This window comes from Theobroma cacao, chromosome 9, assembly GCF_000208745.1.
Source record: "Theobroma cacao cultivar B97-61/B2 chromosome 9, Criollo_cocoa_genome_V2, whole genome shotgun sequence".
Classification (NCBI taxonomy): Eukaryota; Viridiplantae; Streptophyta; class Magnoliopsida; order Malvales; family Malvaceae; genus Theobroma; species Theobroma cacao.
The window spans coordinates 15,560,240-15,578,248 of NC_030858.1; the positions used below are offsets into that span (position 1 = coordinate 15,560,240).

The 18,009-nt window shown below is 31.7% G+C and overlaps 1 protein-coding gene across 3 annotated transcripts; it reads left to right on the top strand.

Annotated features, from left to right (window-relative positions):
- On the top strand, positions 10,759–17,978 carry LOC18589377. 3 transcript variants are annotated; one of them, XM_018128175.1, is made up of 12 exons: positions 10,759–11,124; positions 11,316–11,538; positions 11,825–12,331; positions 14,020–14,118; positions 14,862–14,962; positions 15,073–15,144; positions 15,333–15,423; positions 15,797–15,877; positions 16,768–16,827; positions 16,907–17,029; positions 17,348–17,386; positions 17,479–17,978. In XM_018128175.1, the coding sequence occupies exons 3-12, from the start codon at positions 11,945–11,947 to the stop codon at positions 17,593–17,595; spliced, it is 1,170 nt and encodes a 389-aa protein (XP_017983664.1). In that variant the 5' UTR covers positions 10,759–11,124; positions 11,316–11,538; positions 11,825–11,944; the 3' UTR covers positions 17,596–17,978. The 3 variants fall into 3 exon arrangements, with proteins under 3 accessions (XP_017983664.1, XP_007014385.2, XP_017983665.1); XM_007014323.2 differs by lacking the exon at positions 11,316–11,538; XM_018128176.1 differs by lacking the exon at positions 11,316–11,538 and having other exon boundaries at positions 11,945–12,331.

Below are 18,009 nucleotides of genomic sequence, written 5' to 3' on the forward strand. Positions count from 1 at the left end.
ATCGTTGATACAAAATTATTCAATTATATTCATTTCCTTTAATGTCACCTATGTACTCTCTCTGAAAAAAAAAAATTGACCACAGGGGAACACTTTCACTTGCATTTTAGAAATTAAAGATTTTGATACACTGGAGGTTGGTACTACATTGGCTGTAAATATATGTATGAAAACATTACTACAGATAGGTAAAAGTTTTTAATGCCTAAATTCAAACCATTAAAAACAAACCCCACATCATGGTATGGTATACACAATTAACAAGAAACGATACATAATATTTTTGAACATATTACAAACTGATGTCTTTTTTTTTTCCTTAGTAACAAACTCATCATGATTGTGCAAGACGATACAAGGAGCACAACCTTTGTGGTGTTGGAGATGATGGTGAAAAAGTGATCGGCACATCAATAACAAAGCTTGTTTTGTGGAGCTGATTAGACAGATATGTATTGCCTGAACCAGTTGTGAAACTTATTGATCAAAAAAAGCTATTCACTATCACTTTGGTCACAATATCATTGGAGACAAGAAACCTCAAATTCAGAATCCAAAGTTGTAAACCTGTTGATGAATCTCGAGATCCAGTATTCACAATTGGCCAACTGTCTGCTCATAAATGAACTTCATCATCACATGACGCAAAAATAAATTCTAGCATTGAAGAATGCCTTCCCTCCCCATTAGACAAGCAGATCTAAAAAGACCTTTTTCTAGAAGATTCACCTAACAAAAAATTGAAAATCAAGTAACTCATTTGCTACAATATTTTTTGTATACCTTTAAAGTTTATTATTTATTTTCCTATTCTTTATTTCTTACTGTCTTCACACTGCTGGTTTGGTTTTCTTTACTATGAATAACCTCTATGTGTGTGATCCTTTATATTACGACATGTATGCTTGATTTTGTGCCTTAAAGTGTAGTAGGGCTTAGAAAGAGGTTGTTTTGACTTAGTGCAATGGTGTAAATGACTTTGTTAGCGACGTATTAGATTAGAGTTTGAACCAGTATTAGGTAATGAACTAACAATTAGTTTCCTTTTTTGTTATTGCAAATATATAGCTCTGTTGACTATGAGCTTGATTCTATTACCTTAAACTCACTTCCAATTTCGAATGTTATCATATTAGGATTGTCTAAACTCATGTCGATTCTGTCCTTAGCTATAATCAATATATTTAGTAATGCAGATATGCTAAACCAAATCCTTAATGAACAAATACTAGAGTTTCAACAACATTTATTGAAGAATGAAATGGATTAATCGGATAACTTCATGATTGTTGCTTCTGACTGTTAGATGATGAACAAACCTCCAATTTTGAGGTGATACCTTTTTTATAATAATTCGATTCATTTTTAGTTAAGCCTTGCTCTATCCTCTTTAAGGGTTATTACGTCCTTGGTAGCTCAACACATGACCTCTTCACCTACTTATGCATTCATATCACAAGACTTTACTACTCAAGCTGCGTTATATATTTACTTCCTTTCACAATTTGTTTCACATGTACTCAAATATTCCATGTCCTCTGGATACATTATCAGCATCATCATTACCATGCATACTTTTCACTTATATATGCAATACACAGTTTAACGAATTAAAGAAATGTTTATAGAGTTGAAATACCCCATACTTTGATATGGTGATAAATAAAGTTGATCGAATGCAAATTAAGGTCAATTAAAATGTTTAGAAGTGATAAAAGATGAAAGGAGTACTTTAGGATAAAATGTTTCGCAAGTGAGAAAATAATAATAAAATAATAATAATTTTATCGGAGGAGAATTTGTGAGATAAAAGGCGATTTGGAAGTCAAGTGAGGCATAATAAGGTATTTTTGGTACCAAGGAGACAAGATAAAATTTTTAGAATAAAATAATATTTTATTAATAAAATAATATTAAAATATTAATATTTAGCCGGATGTCGAAGTCAATCAAGAAGGAGGATCATATGGTTGATCCAAGTGGGGGAGAAGATGACAAGCCCGACTCTACAGAAATATTTGTGATGACATACATGTGGTGGATAGCATGTTTACATGCTAAGAGAGTCTTGAAAAATTTACAAAAGTCGGTATTGTACCTAGAGGTACAATAAAGTTGATTTAAGCCTCGAACTAGATCAAATAGAGAATTTACAATGAAATTAAGAATTTTAAAGTCCCAGAATGGGTTAATATGGTGATTCGGAGTTCGAGGATCAATTTGGAGTCAAACTGGAATTTTCGCTATCTAGGGGCAAAATGGTCATTTGCCACCTGGGGACAAAATGGAAATTTTTAGAAAATATTTTTGGCCCCATTTGACTTATTGGAGTAAGATTTGAGGTTTAGAAGTGAAAAATTTTAATTTCGGTATAATTTGGAGTAAAAGGGTAAAATGGTAATTTTACCATTCGGAATCGAAAATTTAATTTTTTGAAAGGATTTTGATCAAATTTAATTATTTGGAGTGTGAAATGAGTATGAGGAGTGAAAATTATGCATTATGGAAAATTTTCAATTTTTGGGGTAAAAATGTAATTTTTGAAAAGTTCGGGGGCAAAAGTGTAATTTTGAAAAATTTGCTCCACCAAAACTTTGGAAAAATCTGAAAATTTCACTTAAGACTTGGATAAGTCAAAGGGAATGCATGGTGAAAAAAATAGGACAAGTGGATGGCTAGAAAAAAAAATGAATTAATAAAATATTTAAAATATGAATAAAATAATATTATTTCATTAAACAATAAAAAGGCATAAAAAAAATCAGCCCACCCATTCTTCTTCTTCAACATTCGGCCAAGCAAGAAACAAGAGAGAGAAAGGAGAAAACAAAACCCTAGAGAGAGAAAATCAAAGAAAAAGTGTGAATTTTCAAGGAAATTAAGTGAAAAAGGTGAGATTTTTTCTATTAAGCTTGAGTTTTCTTATTCCCAAGCATTTCTCTTTATTTTCCATGATTAAATTACATGTTTTCATGATGAATTCAATTCTGAAAAAATGGGTTAGGAGAGAGAAAGTTGTTGGATTTATTTGATTTTAATTTATGTTAGTGTTTTTAGTTAGTTTAGCATATTTAGAAACAAAACAACAAGAAAAGAATTTATTTTCTCCCCCAACCATTAATGGCTGAATTTACCATGTAGTGAGTGAGGATGAGTTTGATTTTATTCTAGGAGAATTGGTTAAGGAATAATGAATTATGAGCCTAGAAAAATAATGGGAATTTTCGGAGCAAAAATACGAATTTTTACCCACTAGGGGTATTTTCGTAATTTGCTGTTGGGACTGATAATTTGCATCACACTGAGGGACATTAAGTTAATTTGGGTGCAATTGAGGTATAGAAACTGAAAAGAATTAAATTGGAGTTTAAACGAACCCGTTAGGAATTTAATCGGGTGATAAGACGAATTAGGCCAATACCGGGTTTAGATAGTTACCAGTGCATTTTTGCATTCCATATCATGCATTGGTAGTCTAAATTAGTTTAATTTTGATTTAGTACCAACTTAGTGAAATTCTCGATTTTGTACTGTGTCAAGGTGGTGAGTCCTCCAATAAAGGCAAGGAAATTGCATCCGAGGACCAGTAGACAGAGTGCTTCGAAAGTCTGCATTCTAGACATTGTGAGTAAACTTATTATCGTCTTAATTATCTAGAGTAGTTTTATACAACTGTGTGATTTTATGAAAAATGGGTTTAAATGGTAAATTGTTATGTTTTAAGGGAAATTGTGATTTTATAAAATGATTTTATAAATTTTCTGAAAAATCGAATATTGGTTTTGAAAATAGAGTAATTGGAGACTGCTAGTTTGTGTTGCAAATTTATGGTTTTGAATTGAATGGCTTATGACAATAAATGAGCATGAATGGCTAAACTGATTTTGGTGTTATAATTATTTATACTGTGTATTCAGCCTTGAGAGGCTAGGTTGCGATAAATTGCCATGACATGCTAGAATGAATTTTATTGATTGGTGGATTATATATTAATTATTTACTGCAGAGGGGGTTCCGTGGACCAGCCTATTAGAGGGGCACGGTAAACTCCATTATATTATTACCTCGAACGGAGAGGCGCGTAGGGTATCTCCTGGGGTATAGCTTAGGGTTCACTTCACGCCAAACCACCACGTGAAGGGGAACTCAGCCAACGCCAAGGAACGGCTGTATTTTTCTCAAACTAAAATATATTTTAAGTGTATACAAAATTTTAACAGCCTTGGCGGACTCGGTTAGATGCCCTGCGCAAGGTATCACCGAGTATGAGTTTTGGCACGAGCCAAAGTTTTAAGAAATTCATAAGCCAAGTTGATTACTCGATTTTTATGGATTGATTTTATTTGGTTGAAATGAGTTGAATGGTAATGAAATTACAGTATGATGATTTATTTTAATTGTCTCCATTTACTCGACTTTAGATAGTTTAGATGGTATCTGTTTACTCACTGGGATTTTATAATCTCACCACCCTCATTTCCTCACATTTCAGGCTCAGGGAATTCCGTAGTTAGCTGACTTGAACAAGGACCTTCATTTGGACTCGAATCGGTAAAAGCTGTAGGTTTCCAGCTTCCGATGCATTTTGGATAGATATGGGCCCACGTGTCACTGTAAAAGAAATTTTTATGCTTTGGTTATTTGCTTTATAGTATATATGAATATAATTATCTTTTAAGCTATAAGAATTATGTACCGATAGTTTTATGAAAATTATTTTACAAGAAAATAGTTTATTTTATTGAATATTTTTATCATATTCAAATGGTCAAATTTTCACTTCCAATGAACGTTTTAGATACTTAATTTTTTTTTTCTCATTAAGTATATATTTTCGGTTTACCTACTACATTTTTAGCAAAGTTTCGAGGTTTTCGACAAAAATGACGAAAATGCCCCTTGTGAGCCAAAAAAAAAATGTTATGTTATGATTTGGAAATGATTTGTAATCCTTCGTATTTTGATTATTTGATAACTATTGCTCACCGGGGAACTGCGAAAGCTGATACGAGAGCCTTGCGAGGTTTTCGATCGACATTCGGGGTGAAAGAATGTTTGTTGAGGCTTCGCGGCTGTTATTACGGGCTCGATGGGGAGTTCCGGGTCGTGACAAGAGTGGTCTCAAATATTGTTTTCTTAATATTTCAACAAGGGACGTGGAAAAGCCAAACAGCTTTAACAACCTTATCTCAACAATACCAGCCCAATTTTTATAACAGTAATCACACTCGCAACATTTACATTTATAAGTAAATTGAGTTTCAAAATTGATGAGACTTCTTAAAATATAATCTTCCTTTTGTTGCAATGCTTGCTATATATAGTAAAAGCTATCTTTAGAAGATGAAGAAAATGCTACCTTTTCGTTTTTTGTTATATATTGTGTAGCATACTATGTTTTTGATGTGGCGTAGAACATGATCATCATCTTTTTTGAGTCTACTCTGTTTTGACAACATTTCAAACATAAAAGAAATATTTTGTGTTGTATAAATGCTAACTGTGTACAAATAAAACACAACTCAAATGTTTTTGCAATCTAATATATGACTATTATTAGACAGGTTTTAGCTACTTTAACAAATAACTTATATTTGCCACAATCGTTTAGTAAAATTTACATACCCGCCACATAGTGTGGGCGTCATACTAGTATGTAATTAATCCAATCCATTAAAAAGTTTTTCTTAAATATTTGTATCAGAATGTGTTGGTAGTCTTTTTTGTTTTTTTAGAGAAAAGGGATTCAAATTCATATTGTTTAAGTAGGGAGATTATACTATAATTAATGAGTGGAATACTTAGGTGCATGTTAATAGTCCTTTTAGTAAGAGTGAGGCAAAGAAGAAATAAAATGAGTGAAATAAAAAGGTTGAATAACTTCTAATTGGTAGGATATAAATTGGGAATTGAAAGAAAAATTTTTATGGATATATGAATACTCTATATTTGCTAAATCTTACTTTTCATAATAAATGAAAACTAAACACTTGTGTACCTAAAAGTGTATGTATATAATGATTTATCCTTTTATTATGAGAGAGAAGATTTTGATTCAATAGTTTATGTAGAAAATAAATGCACCTATCACTCCACAAAATATTTGAGATTTTACCTTTTTCTTTTTTAAATTTTATTCTTTATATACCAAACATCTTCAAGGGAAATACTTTTTTTTAGACATGATAATTTATGTTTTCGTATTTTAATCGTGTCGTGTAAACATAAGGCATTAACAGTTATATTAGTAAACACAAATACAACATGATTATTTAATCATGTAAAGATCTTAAACACATATATGGATACGTTTGATAAATGTATAACATGATACAATACAGTTAAGATGTTTATTACATGTGTCGGGTTAAATTTTTTATAACACAACATGACACAATCTGTTTACATAATTAACACAATAAAATTTATATTATGTATAACCTGTTTACATGATTAATATGATTGATACGATTAATATACGATTAATATACGATAAACACGATTAAAATGATTAAATTCTAATATATATATATATAATTAAAATATAATTTTATTAACCAAATTTACAATAAAATTATAAAAATCATAATATTTGTTAAATATAATTAAATTCAGCATCAATAAATTTTAATCATCATAAAAATATTAGTGTATATATGGGCCAATAAACGGATCGTAATCGTTCATTAAATGTGTTTACCCTCTTTTAAAAAAAATGTGTCTACTTAACACGTGAACATGACCAAATAAATAAATAATAAACAAGTCACTAGTTATATAAATACACTATAAATCATGCTTTAAACGAGTTAAGCAAATTTGACACAATTAAGGCATGATTTATTTTTATCTAAACCCACTTAAATCCTCATGTTGTGTACAAAATTATCATATTTACTTTTTCTTCCCTTTTTACCATTTTTTTTATAATGTTTAGTAAGAAAGAAGGAAAATTGAAGAAAAAAATGAGGAAAGAAAAAACAAATGTGATGTTTGGTACTTTACAATGCCTTGTGGTTACAAGTAAAGTGATTGCAAGTAATGTGATTACAAACAATGTGATTGTAAGAAAAATAATATTGTAGTGTTTGGTATATAAACAAAGTAATGATTAAAATACAGAGAAGATAACATTATAACGTTTGGTTTGTAAATACTTTGCTAGAAATATAACGTCAATTTTCAAAATTATCCCTATCTATTAAAATGCAAGTTTAATACACTTATATTTTTATTATTAATTTTTATATAATATCATCTCTTAAATATATTTTTAATATCATATCTTTTATTTTCATTTCTTAATATAATTTTCTATATTATATATTTTATTTTAATTTCTTTTTTCTTTTAAAAGATAATAAATATTTTATTGACAATTAGCAACAGAAAATGACTACTAAGAGTAACAAAGAGATGTCCCTCAAAATCTATATAAGAAAAAATAAGTTATAACATTGTAAAATGTCTTAAACAAAGTAACAAAGTTGAAGGATAAAAATGTCTTTAATAACATTACAGAATATAATGCAATTTGATTGCATTGATTTTGAACTACAATCACATTACAAATAGTGCAATGTAATTTAATTAGGCACATTACAAAGAATGTGCTCCCACTTCTCTCATACCAAATGCTACCAAAGAGAAAGGAAAGTTATTTTTTGATTTTTTGTTTGTTATAAAGGATTGGAAGTGAATTTATTTTTCTGGTGATCAATATTCTATGAAAGTTTTAAATTTAGTTTTATTTGCATGCGCATTTAGATTTATAAATAATTTAAGATTAGTTGGTAAATGAATTTATTATCTATTCAAATTTTAGGAATCTAGAGTAAAGTTGTGCCAATTTTTTCGATGATTTGTCTATCCAATGATAATAACTAGTTGTCTTAAATTCTTATCTTTTGGTGAAAGAGGTTTTTGTTTGGATTCATACTAAATTCTTTTGTTTGGATTCATACTAAAGTCTCTTGTTAAGTATCATTGTTAGGATGTGATTTTCATAATTTTGAGCACTATATATTTTACTTTGAATTATTATGAATATCTAGAGAAGGTTTATATTAATGTGAATTGTAGATTATGCCATGAATTCTAGAATTTGCTTAATTTTCTCTTGAAGCGAAATCTTGGGCAATACTTAGTTAGGGACATGATTTAAGCCATCTTTGGACCGTTTGAGCCTAAAAAGCCTACCTTTTTAAATTTTTATCCCTAGTATACCTCTTTTGAGCCTAATTTTCCTTTTCTTTGTTTAACTACATAATAATTGAGTATAGCCTTAAAATTAATTTTTCAATTTTGCAACCTTCACGCCTAAGCATGTATATTGTTTTAGGAAATTTATATTGAGCTAAATGTTGAAAAAGGTGGAAAGGTGATGTTGATAAGAAAAGAAAAAAAAGAAGAAGTTCAAGATACTAAAAATCACCCCATTACCTACAATACAAAGAAAATAAGTTTGAGGGTGTGAAATTGTGAAAAAAATGTGTTGAAAAAACAAGAGAAAAAAAAGTTCAAATGTGGAAGAAAAGGTGTACTTGGATAAGGAAAATAGAGCTCTATAGATAGGTCCTAAAATAATTATATGCTTAAGGTGATTTAAGCCACATTATTGTCCTTAATCCTACTAGGACCCTAACCATACATTACAAGCTTTATCAAGTCCTATTGATCCCTGGCTTCGTATTAGTCTACAGTAATGGAGAGATAGATGAAAAGTAAACCTATGGAGTTCTAGTACTAATTTGAAATTTATGTTGACATAAATTCATCCAGATGTCATGATATTTTTGGTAAAAGATTTCACACACACACGAAAATCCATTTGAAAATGTAAAATTCTTTCTTATTAGTCTACAAGTTTTTTGCATTGTTGTCGAGGAATTGATTTCTAATTCTTTCTTATTAATCAAGAACTTATTGTTGATTTCTTACGCAAGTGCATGTATCGTTAACAAGTAATATAATAGAAAGTAGAATTCGTTCTCACGGAGAATTGAATTAATTCCTAATTGCTAACTACTAAAATTATAACATCATAATCTTATCCAAACAACCTAATTATTAAAAGGAAAAATTGAAACTGATAACAAAAATTAATCTAAAATTTATCAGCAAAATTATTTTATTAAATTCGAGTGACTGCCAAACCTAAGATTATGATATCCTTCAATACTTCTTCTGATTATTGTCTTTCTCTTTTAACTTAATTTAATGGATTAAGTTGTTAACTTAGAGTCCTAATTTATTTACAAATCTTTGTCGAGTTTCTTATAAAAATATCTCTTCCAATTAACTTACTATATGTCTATGCAAATTAAATTAAAGATAGATTCATTAACTTCATGCTCTAATTTTGGCTACATATGGCTTATAGGTGTATGTCTACCTTATATGCAAATCAAATCACTTAATCAGCTAAGTGTATTCGATTATACGCTATTTTATTCTAAGTCTACCTAAATGTCTTTTGTCAAAGTTTAATTTAGATTTTCAATTCAATCTAATTGATTGCCAATCAACTAGAAGCATTAAGAATATAATAAAATAAAAGACTTAAATTCATAAAACATAAGCAAAAGAGAGATAAATAAATCAAACTACGTATTGAATTCAATCATAATCTTAGATAAACAATTTAGTTTCCCATTAAGTCACACATTATCATCAAAATAAGTTTAAAACTTAAAAACAAAACCAAGAAAATAAGAGAATAAAAAAAGATAAAAAAAAACTCAAAAATTGTATTCTTGATCTCTAAATCTCCTTAAATCCTTCAAATTCTTTTCGGCTTCAAGGACTTTACGGCTTGATTCTTAGTTTTCAATCAGGTGTTTCGTTCTCCTAAAAGTCATCCGAAAGATTATTTTTATATGGCTTTAAAGTTAGACAAAGTTGGATGAAGAAAGAAGTTAATTCCAATTAAAATTTCCTCATTAGACTACATGGGCCGCGGTCTACCTCCTCTAAAACTGTGGCTTTGACCATTTAAATAGTAGAAATCGTAATTATTTTAGAACTACTGTAATGCTCCAATTTCAACAAGATTTTTGACATTTTTTTTAGGTCAAACTGGACAAAGTGGTAAATATTAAAGTTGTAGCATATTTTCTTATTTTTTCAATGGTTCAAGAATCATTTCATTTGGAGCTCTATAGAGAGAGTTATGGTCAAAATACTGAAACATATGCAGTGAACCTCTACACCTCAAAATTGTTCTCCTTCTTCTATTAAAAGTCTTCCTTCATTAAATACTTACAAAAACACAAATAAATTAACAACAACCTATCTTAACTACATTAACATAAAATTAAGTATAAAATTAATTAAGATTAGATTGACTCACCTAAATTAATTTATCTAAAATAATTAAATAAAATTTATTAATTTCCATATATTAATACAAGAACTAAGTTAAACTACGATCAAAATTAAGTTCAAACAACTCTATATCAAAGAGTTATCAGGAAGTTAAAGTATAAAATTACAAATTATTGTATTTTTCTTTCCGATTTTGCTCTTGAATCAGGAAAGCAAACAAATACAATTTCCTTTAAATTTTCTTCTTAGCAAGTATGGATAAAATAATTAGCCCCCATAAGGTTTCAAGTGAGGAGGCCTAGAATACGGGTTGAACACGCGCTGGAAATGCGACTAGGCCTTGACATTTGATCACAAAATAATAAAATAAACAGCATTAAATAATTGCCACATTAAAAAGAAGAATTAGTTAAATTAAATTAAATCGCCGGCTTTGTTTTGTGTTTGGAAGGATGCACGGTTAGCTAAAAAATTCCACCCCGCCTGCTTCCTCTTCGGCTCCCTCTCCCTCTCGCTCTCCCTCTTTTGCAAACAAGAAAAGAATACAAAAATATAAATAAAGATAAAAGAATCCAGAAACAAACACATAAACGAATCCTCTAAAGAATCAAAAACCCATTTTACAGAGATTAATTTTTTATATAAATACACACCCAATACATATCTCGTTCTCTGTTTCTTGTTTCTTGTTTCATGCTCTGCCTGCCCTAGATCTTGATATACTTTTGATTCTTGAATCTTCGAAATCCCAAGATTTTAAGATCTCTTTCATTTACATCAGTCAGCTCAATTCCTCAGGTAATTTGCTTCTCATTTCTTTTCGTTTCCAGTGTTTTTATTTTTATTTTATTTTTAAAAAAAGAAAGAGATAGTTTCATTCTTTACGACTTTTTTCTTTGGGGGAGGGGAGGGTATTGGCTGAGGGGGGAAATTGAGTGTAGAAATGTTATTCCTTTGTTGGATTTGAATGAGTCTTTGGCTTTTGGTAGGTTGGACCAGCGAGGTCGTCGATTTGGGTTGACTTTTTTCTTTTTTTTTTTTTATCACAAGTTCCTCCTTATGGATAGAAATTGTTGAAAGAAGCTGCGTTTGGTTTGAGTAGTTAGGCAAATCCCGAACTTTGCATTTTCTTTTTTCAATTCATGCTACCCGTTTTGAATAAGTTGAGAAAGTGTTGCTATTGAGCCGTTTGATTACCCATGAAAATAAAAGGTAAATTTTGTATTCTGGTGTTGTTCTTTTTGAAATGCGTACAACATAAGGTTGAGTATACGGTTTCTCCATACTAGGCATTGATGTTTAAATTTGGACAATTTTTTCTTTTTTAATTTTGATTCCATTCCAAAAGTTTTATGGTTAAGGATATGATCGGTTTGTTGCACTTGATATTTAAGCTGACGCTGTTGACCAAGTTTTGTCATTTCATCTCATGTGTTAAGGATACTTGTGTTGCAAACTAAGTAAATGTAATTCTTTTGCTTATGGTTTCCTTTCTCAGGTCACATTACATAGATCAGTTGAAGAATCTGTCTTTGGTTCTCGAATACTAATTCATTTTTGAGAGAAAACTGGAAAAAAAATGAGTCACATGAATATAAAGCTGTGGTGTTTGTGCTAGATGAAGGCAGGTCAGGCGTGGCGACTAGGCAACATGGGTGATATGCAGATCTTGCCTGGGGCTCGCCACCGCCCTCCTTTGAAGAGGCCGATATGGATAATTTTCTTGGTTTCGTTAGTCAGCCTTTTTCTAGTTTGTGCTTATATATATCCACCACGCGGCAATGCTGCTTGTTACGTATTTTCTTCTAGAGGTTGCAAGGCTCTTACTGATTGGCTTCCTCCCGCTCCTGCAAGGGAATTAACTGATGAGGAGATTGCATCACGGGTTGTGTTTAGGGATATTTTGAATACACCTCCTGTTCAATCTAAGAATTCTAAAATTGCATTCATGTTCTTAACTCCAAGTTCACTACCTTTTGAGAAGCTTTGGGATATGTTCTTCCGTGTAAGTTATTTTTTTTCACTGCTAGTTAATTTTTCCTTTTCATAATCTAATGTCTTTATATGCTTCATGGATATTTTAGTATCCCATTTAATGTTATGATTATTATCCCTGGACTTGGCTTTCACGAACTAATATATTGAGAAGAAATTAAGGTCAAGGTTTATTCCTCTATAACAAGGTTGGATGATGCATCATATACAAATCTACCATGTAAAAGTTTGCTAAGAAAGAAATCACATTTTTTGTGCCAAGGCTCAGGTACCATGCCTGTTTTGGGTTACTTTTTTCCCTGAAGTAATTTGTATATGTCTATTAATGCATCTTTGTTAGTATAGAATATAGATACAAAATTGGCATTTTTTTTGGTTGAGAAATGCTTGGATGAGGGGTGAGGGCTTAGGGCTTACAGGGGAAATGTTGTGCATAGCAATGACATTGCATTAATGGCAGGTGGGAAAACCTGCTAGAGATTTTGGGCCTGGACCATAGTGTTCATAGGGAGTGAAAGCAAGGACCGTGGGTAATAAAGGTGCTTTTTTATACCTGTACCTTTGGGTAATAAAGGAAGAATATGATATTGTGTTTTGGAGTACTCTACCTACCCTAACTGGAGATCTTAGATAGTTTGGATCCTTTCTTCAGGTTTTGTAATTTTTGTATTGTTATGTTTTTAAAACCTTTTGCTGGAGATTTCTTGGTTTAGCCTATTAGTAATAATATTCACATCTGAAGGTTTCTTACACCTTAATGCTATAGATAGCAGGGCAGATATGAACTGTTATATGACTGGACCCTATCTGGAAATGTATTAAGTGTTATTTTCATATTACTTGCCAAGAATTTGATATATAAAAACATAATTTTTGCAATAGGTGTTGTTTATGCTACAGAAGGATGCAGTATGCATGTGTGATTTGCAAATTTATGATCATTATCTGAAGAAAGTGCTAGTCTTCGGTGATATATAACCTCAACATGGAAATTAAGAAGCATTTCAGCTCATACATTAGATCTAGAGGCATAACAAATACAAAGTTGAGTTGGACAAAGAACTGAAGCTGTTGTATGCTATACATGCAGGCATTCATAGTGAAAGGGAGGGAAGGTTGGAGTACTGGTTTAATTCCTATGATAGAATTTTAGTCTGTTTGAACCAACTAGACTTATGGTATAAAAAATTTCTGGTGTAGGCAACACAGAGTGTCTTATAGTATTACTTAAAAGCTTCTGGCTGTATGAAGCCTATTTTTGAATCAAATAATACATTTGTCACTAATGGTTGATTCAAATGAAGTAATTTAGGTTGGTCACTTAACTACTTTTTGTGTCAGGTTGGTCATTCTAGTAACTGCATCTCCTTTGTTGACTGTGGATGCAAATATGGGTTAATTTGTATGGTGGAGGTACTAGTGATATCAATCTGGCTTATTGTGAATGAATACAAATTTAGGGTGGAGATGGAAGTGGGCAGATTCCCTGCTTTGCATTTATCAGGATGTCTGTATCAAAAAACTTTTTAGTTATGTTTGACTGTCTGCCTCAGTTCATACTGTTTCTGTTGAATTCTTACGGAAAGGAATTTATGATCATTTTTTCTATTTCTTTTACCACATTTGTGGCTTTTAGTTACTTTTAAGATGTTATTTTCCCTGTATCTTTATCAAAAGTTTGCTCATTTTTCCTCACAGGGGCATGAGGGCAAATTTTCTGTTTATGTCCATGCATCAAAAGGAAAACCAGTGCACGTGAGTCGTTACTTTCTTAACCGGGAAATTCGCAGTGATGAGGTATGTATCTTAGATTAATTTTGCTGATAGATAGTTTGCTATTTCTCCCACTTTTTCCATGCTTCTGGATTTGTTCTATAGATTTGGAAGCACATGCTAAGTATCCTGATTTTACAATGGTCATAGAAAAATATATCCACTATGGACTTGAAAATGGCTCCAGCAGAAAGGCTGGCAGTCAACTACTTAATTTCGGTCTATCAGAGGGAAAGGGGTAGACTGCCCTATATCCTTCCATGTCTCCAATATCAAGAGTCTGTCTCTGTTCATGTTTTTACTTTAGGTGGTCTGTCATAGTTTAGAGTCCAAATTATTTGTAGTTTGGAAAATCTCTCAGAATAGAAACCCAAAGACATGATTATAGCACTTACCATGTCACTAAAGTATTGTGGTAAAGATACTAATTATATGCTTCAGCATCATTTTACATCCCATGACTATTAGACACAATTTTTGTGCAGTTAGGGGTGTGCATGTGTGCTATTTTTAATATCAAATTTTGTAGTCAAACTTTGTGATCTGATAAAAGGCTATTTCAACTATTATTGTATGGTTACTTTATCTATATATATATATATATATATTGACGTGATTGTTACTTTTTCTTTTCTTATTGTCAATTGTGTTGTAGTTTAACTGATTTTGATAATTTGTTACTTTGTTATCATATTTATTAACTATGTTACTGTACTCTATATTATAATTTGATGAGCTAGTGATCTTTAAATTCACTGAATTTGCAGGTTGTATGGGGGAAAATTTCAATGGTTGATGCAGAGAGACGATTATTGGTACATGCTCTAAAAGATCCTGATAACCAACATTTTCTGTTACTTTCTGAGAGGTAATATAGTATGTCTTACTTCCTTCAGCCCCCATCGCATCCCCCAAAGGACTTTTTTTTTTTGACTTGTACTATTATCAATATCTGAAGCAATCATCCCGGCATTGCAGTTGTGTTCCGTTGCATAATTTTGACTATGTCTACAACTATCTGATGCATGCCAATATGAGTTTTGTTGATTGGTAAGTGAAATCTTCCAATGTATATGCTGTACCAGGTACCAGCTCTTTTGTAATCTGAAACAGTTTCTTTTGCCTAAATAGCTCCTGGAATAGGGGTTTTGAATTAGAGAGTATACACACGCACACACTTGATGGACTTCTTGTACTGTTTTCACTCATTTGACATGTATCCCCACCTTGTTTGCCAGCTTTGTGGATCCTGGACCACACGGAAATGGCAGGTATTCGGAGCACATGTTACCTGAAGTAGAAAAGAAAGACTTCAGAAAGGGTGCGCAGGTATGTCTTAATTGATATGATATAAAGACCATTTATTGTTGGATAAATATGCATTACAATAGATCAATTGGAATGACAAATTGTAGCTGGGATGTGTGAATGAACTATACCAAAGTCAACTCTGCTTGTGACAATGTGAAGGCCATGCATCACTCCCCGATGTCTTATATTATGACAAATTTGATCACCATAGTTGATGCGTTCATGTATCCTTTTCATTTTGAATATTAACTGTTTTCTTTACCCCAATTTGTTTGAGTCATCTCCAGATACAAGTCTCTTGTTATGAAATATTGCAGCCTCCAGCATACCTTTTAAGCAAACTTATCTAGTGCATTTTTGCGGCAAGTTTAAATGAGTGAATTTTGTGCAGTGGTTCTCCATGAGACGGCAGCATGCTCTGATAGTTATTGCTGACAATCTTTACTACTCTAGGTTCCGGGATTACTGCAAGGTGAATTTGATCTTAAAATGAAGTTCGATTTACTGTAATCTGCACAATTTTGGATTTACCCTCTTTGATTCACGGAGTTGGCTCACTTTAATATTCTTGATTTCTTCATGTATTCTTCACTTCAAAAAATAATATTGAAACATATGAAGAGAATTAATTTGAGTTTGCCTAGGTGAAATTTTTTGGAACATGATGCCAAAAGTAGCTCTAACTACTCTGGTTTTTGAAGTATTATATATTTCTTAACATATAGCAGCAAAAGTGGTAGCTAAACTTGATTTCAATTTTTCTGATCTCTTGCTTTCTTTCTTTCCAATTCAATGCTTCTAGTTTGTCAATCAAGAAAAAAGCTGAATGCGTTTTGAAGTAGATTGGTGAATATCATTCGCTAAAACTTTTTGAGGGATATAATTGATGTGTCTGTCTTCTACCTATATTACCTGTCAGTTAGACTGGTCTGAATTTGCATGATCAATGTTTATCACTCGGTCTTTTTCTAGCTTAACTGTTAGCATCAGAGAGATGGCAGAATATTTCTAGATGTTAATGACTTGACTGTGAGCTACATAAAATAAACTCCTTTTTTAGAAAGTATAGTTATTTGTAAGGAATTCTCTGGATTTATATAAAGTTAGATGTTATTTTCTGCTTAAACAAGACGGTGTGGGTTTGGCCTGGTAATTTTTCTAGCTTTCTTGAATTCCTTATCCTGCATAACAAGGGCAGAAAATCGTTCTCCTTACATGTGAATTGACAGAATTTTTGTCATGGAGATGATATGTAGATATAGTAACTGGTAGTTATAATCTGTGGAAGTTTTAAATAGATAGAATTCTTGAACAAGATTTACGTTGCTGACTCATTGGCATCCATGTTCTTGATTATTACAGCCAGGTTTGGATGGCAAAAATTGCATTGCTGATGAGCATTACTTGCCAACCTTTTTCCAGGTGAGAATCATATTCTATATCATGTTTCCTACTTTTCACTTTAGCCTCTCCTAATCTGTTTTCATTTGTGTGCCCTAAGATGATTGATCCTGGAGGTATTGCAAACTGGTCAGTAACACATGTTGACTGGTCTGAGAGAAAGTGGCATCCTAAATCATATAGGGCTCAGGATGTTACGGATGAGCTTCTGAAGAATATTACGGTACACCTGCTTATCTCTCTATTTTTTAAGCAACCCTTTTGCAATAATTACTTGCCATTTTTTATTGTTTGATGCTAATGAGTGTGGTGTAGTATGTTCTTTAGGAAAACATAACTTCATTTTTGCCACAATGAAGGGATAATATGCCAACACTCAACAACTTAACACCTTTCCTTTTAAACTGATAAAGTGAAAATGTGTGGTTCCTGTGTATGATGATTAAGTCTTGCATTTGTCATCTGGGAAAACTGGAGTAGATTGTGGTTATCAATAATGATAAATTTAGGTTCTGATGAATTTTGTATTATATTTTTGCAGTCGATTGATTTGAGTGTCCATGTAACAAGTGATGAAAAGGTATACATTTCAAACACAATCTGTCATGCTTTCAGAGGTTGGTAAGATTAGTAGATTCTCAACCTGGTTGTCCTTTGGTTTGCCTTTGGTAGAGTGAAGAGCAGGTACAGTCTTGCCTGTGGAATGGTATCAGACGGCCGTGCTACCTATTTGCAAGGAAATTCTATCCAGAAACCGTAGATAAATTGATGATGCTCCTCAATTTTTGACTCTGAATTTTTTGGTCAGATAGTTTTTACTCGATCCCTTCACTCCATCCTGGGGTCACATATATAGATTACACAGTTGTAAATGGCCGCTTTTCCAACCACAATTCTTGAGTGCTAGGGCAAACTGGAAGAGCAGTTAGGATTGATTTGAGTGAGGTTGGAGGCTAACGAGTTGTTAGTGTTGCTTCCTTCCAGATGGGTAATTTCTTGTCCATTTTTTCCCCCACATTTGTGCTATCCAAACATTAATATATATGTGAAAGAATATTGGGGGATTCATTTTTTGTTTCTTTCTTTTGTAAAAGGTTGAAAAACAAAGACTAATGCACTCTTTTCAGGAAATATGAGGCTTTAATTGTTAAAATCCGTTAGTTGAGAGTCCATACTTGGTCATTATATTTCTCAGTTCCCCAC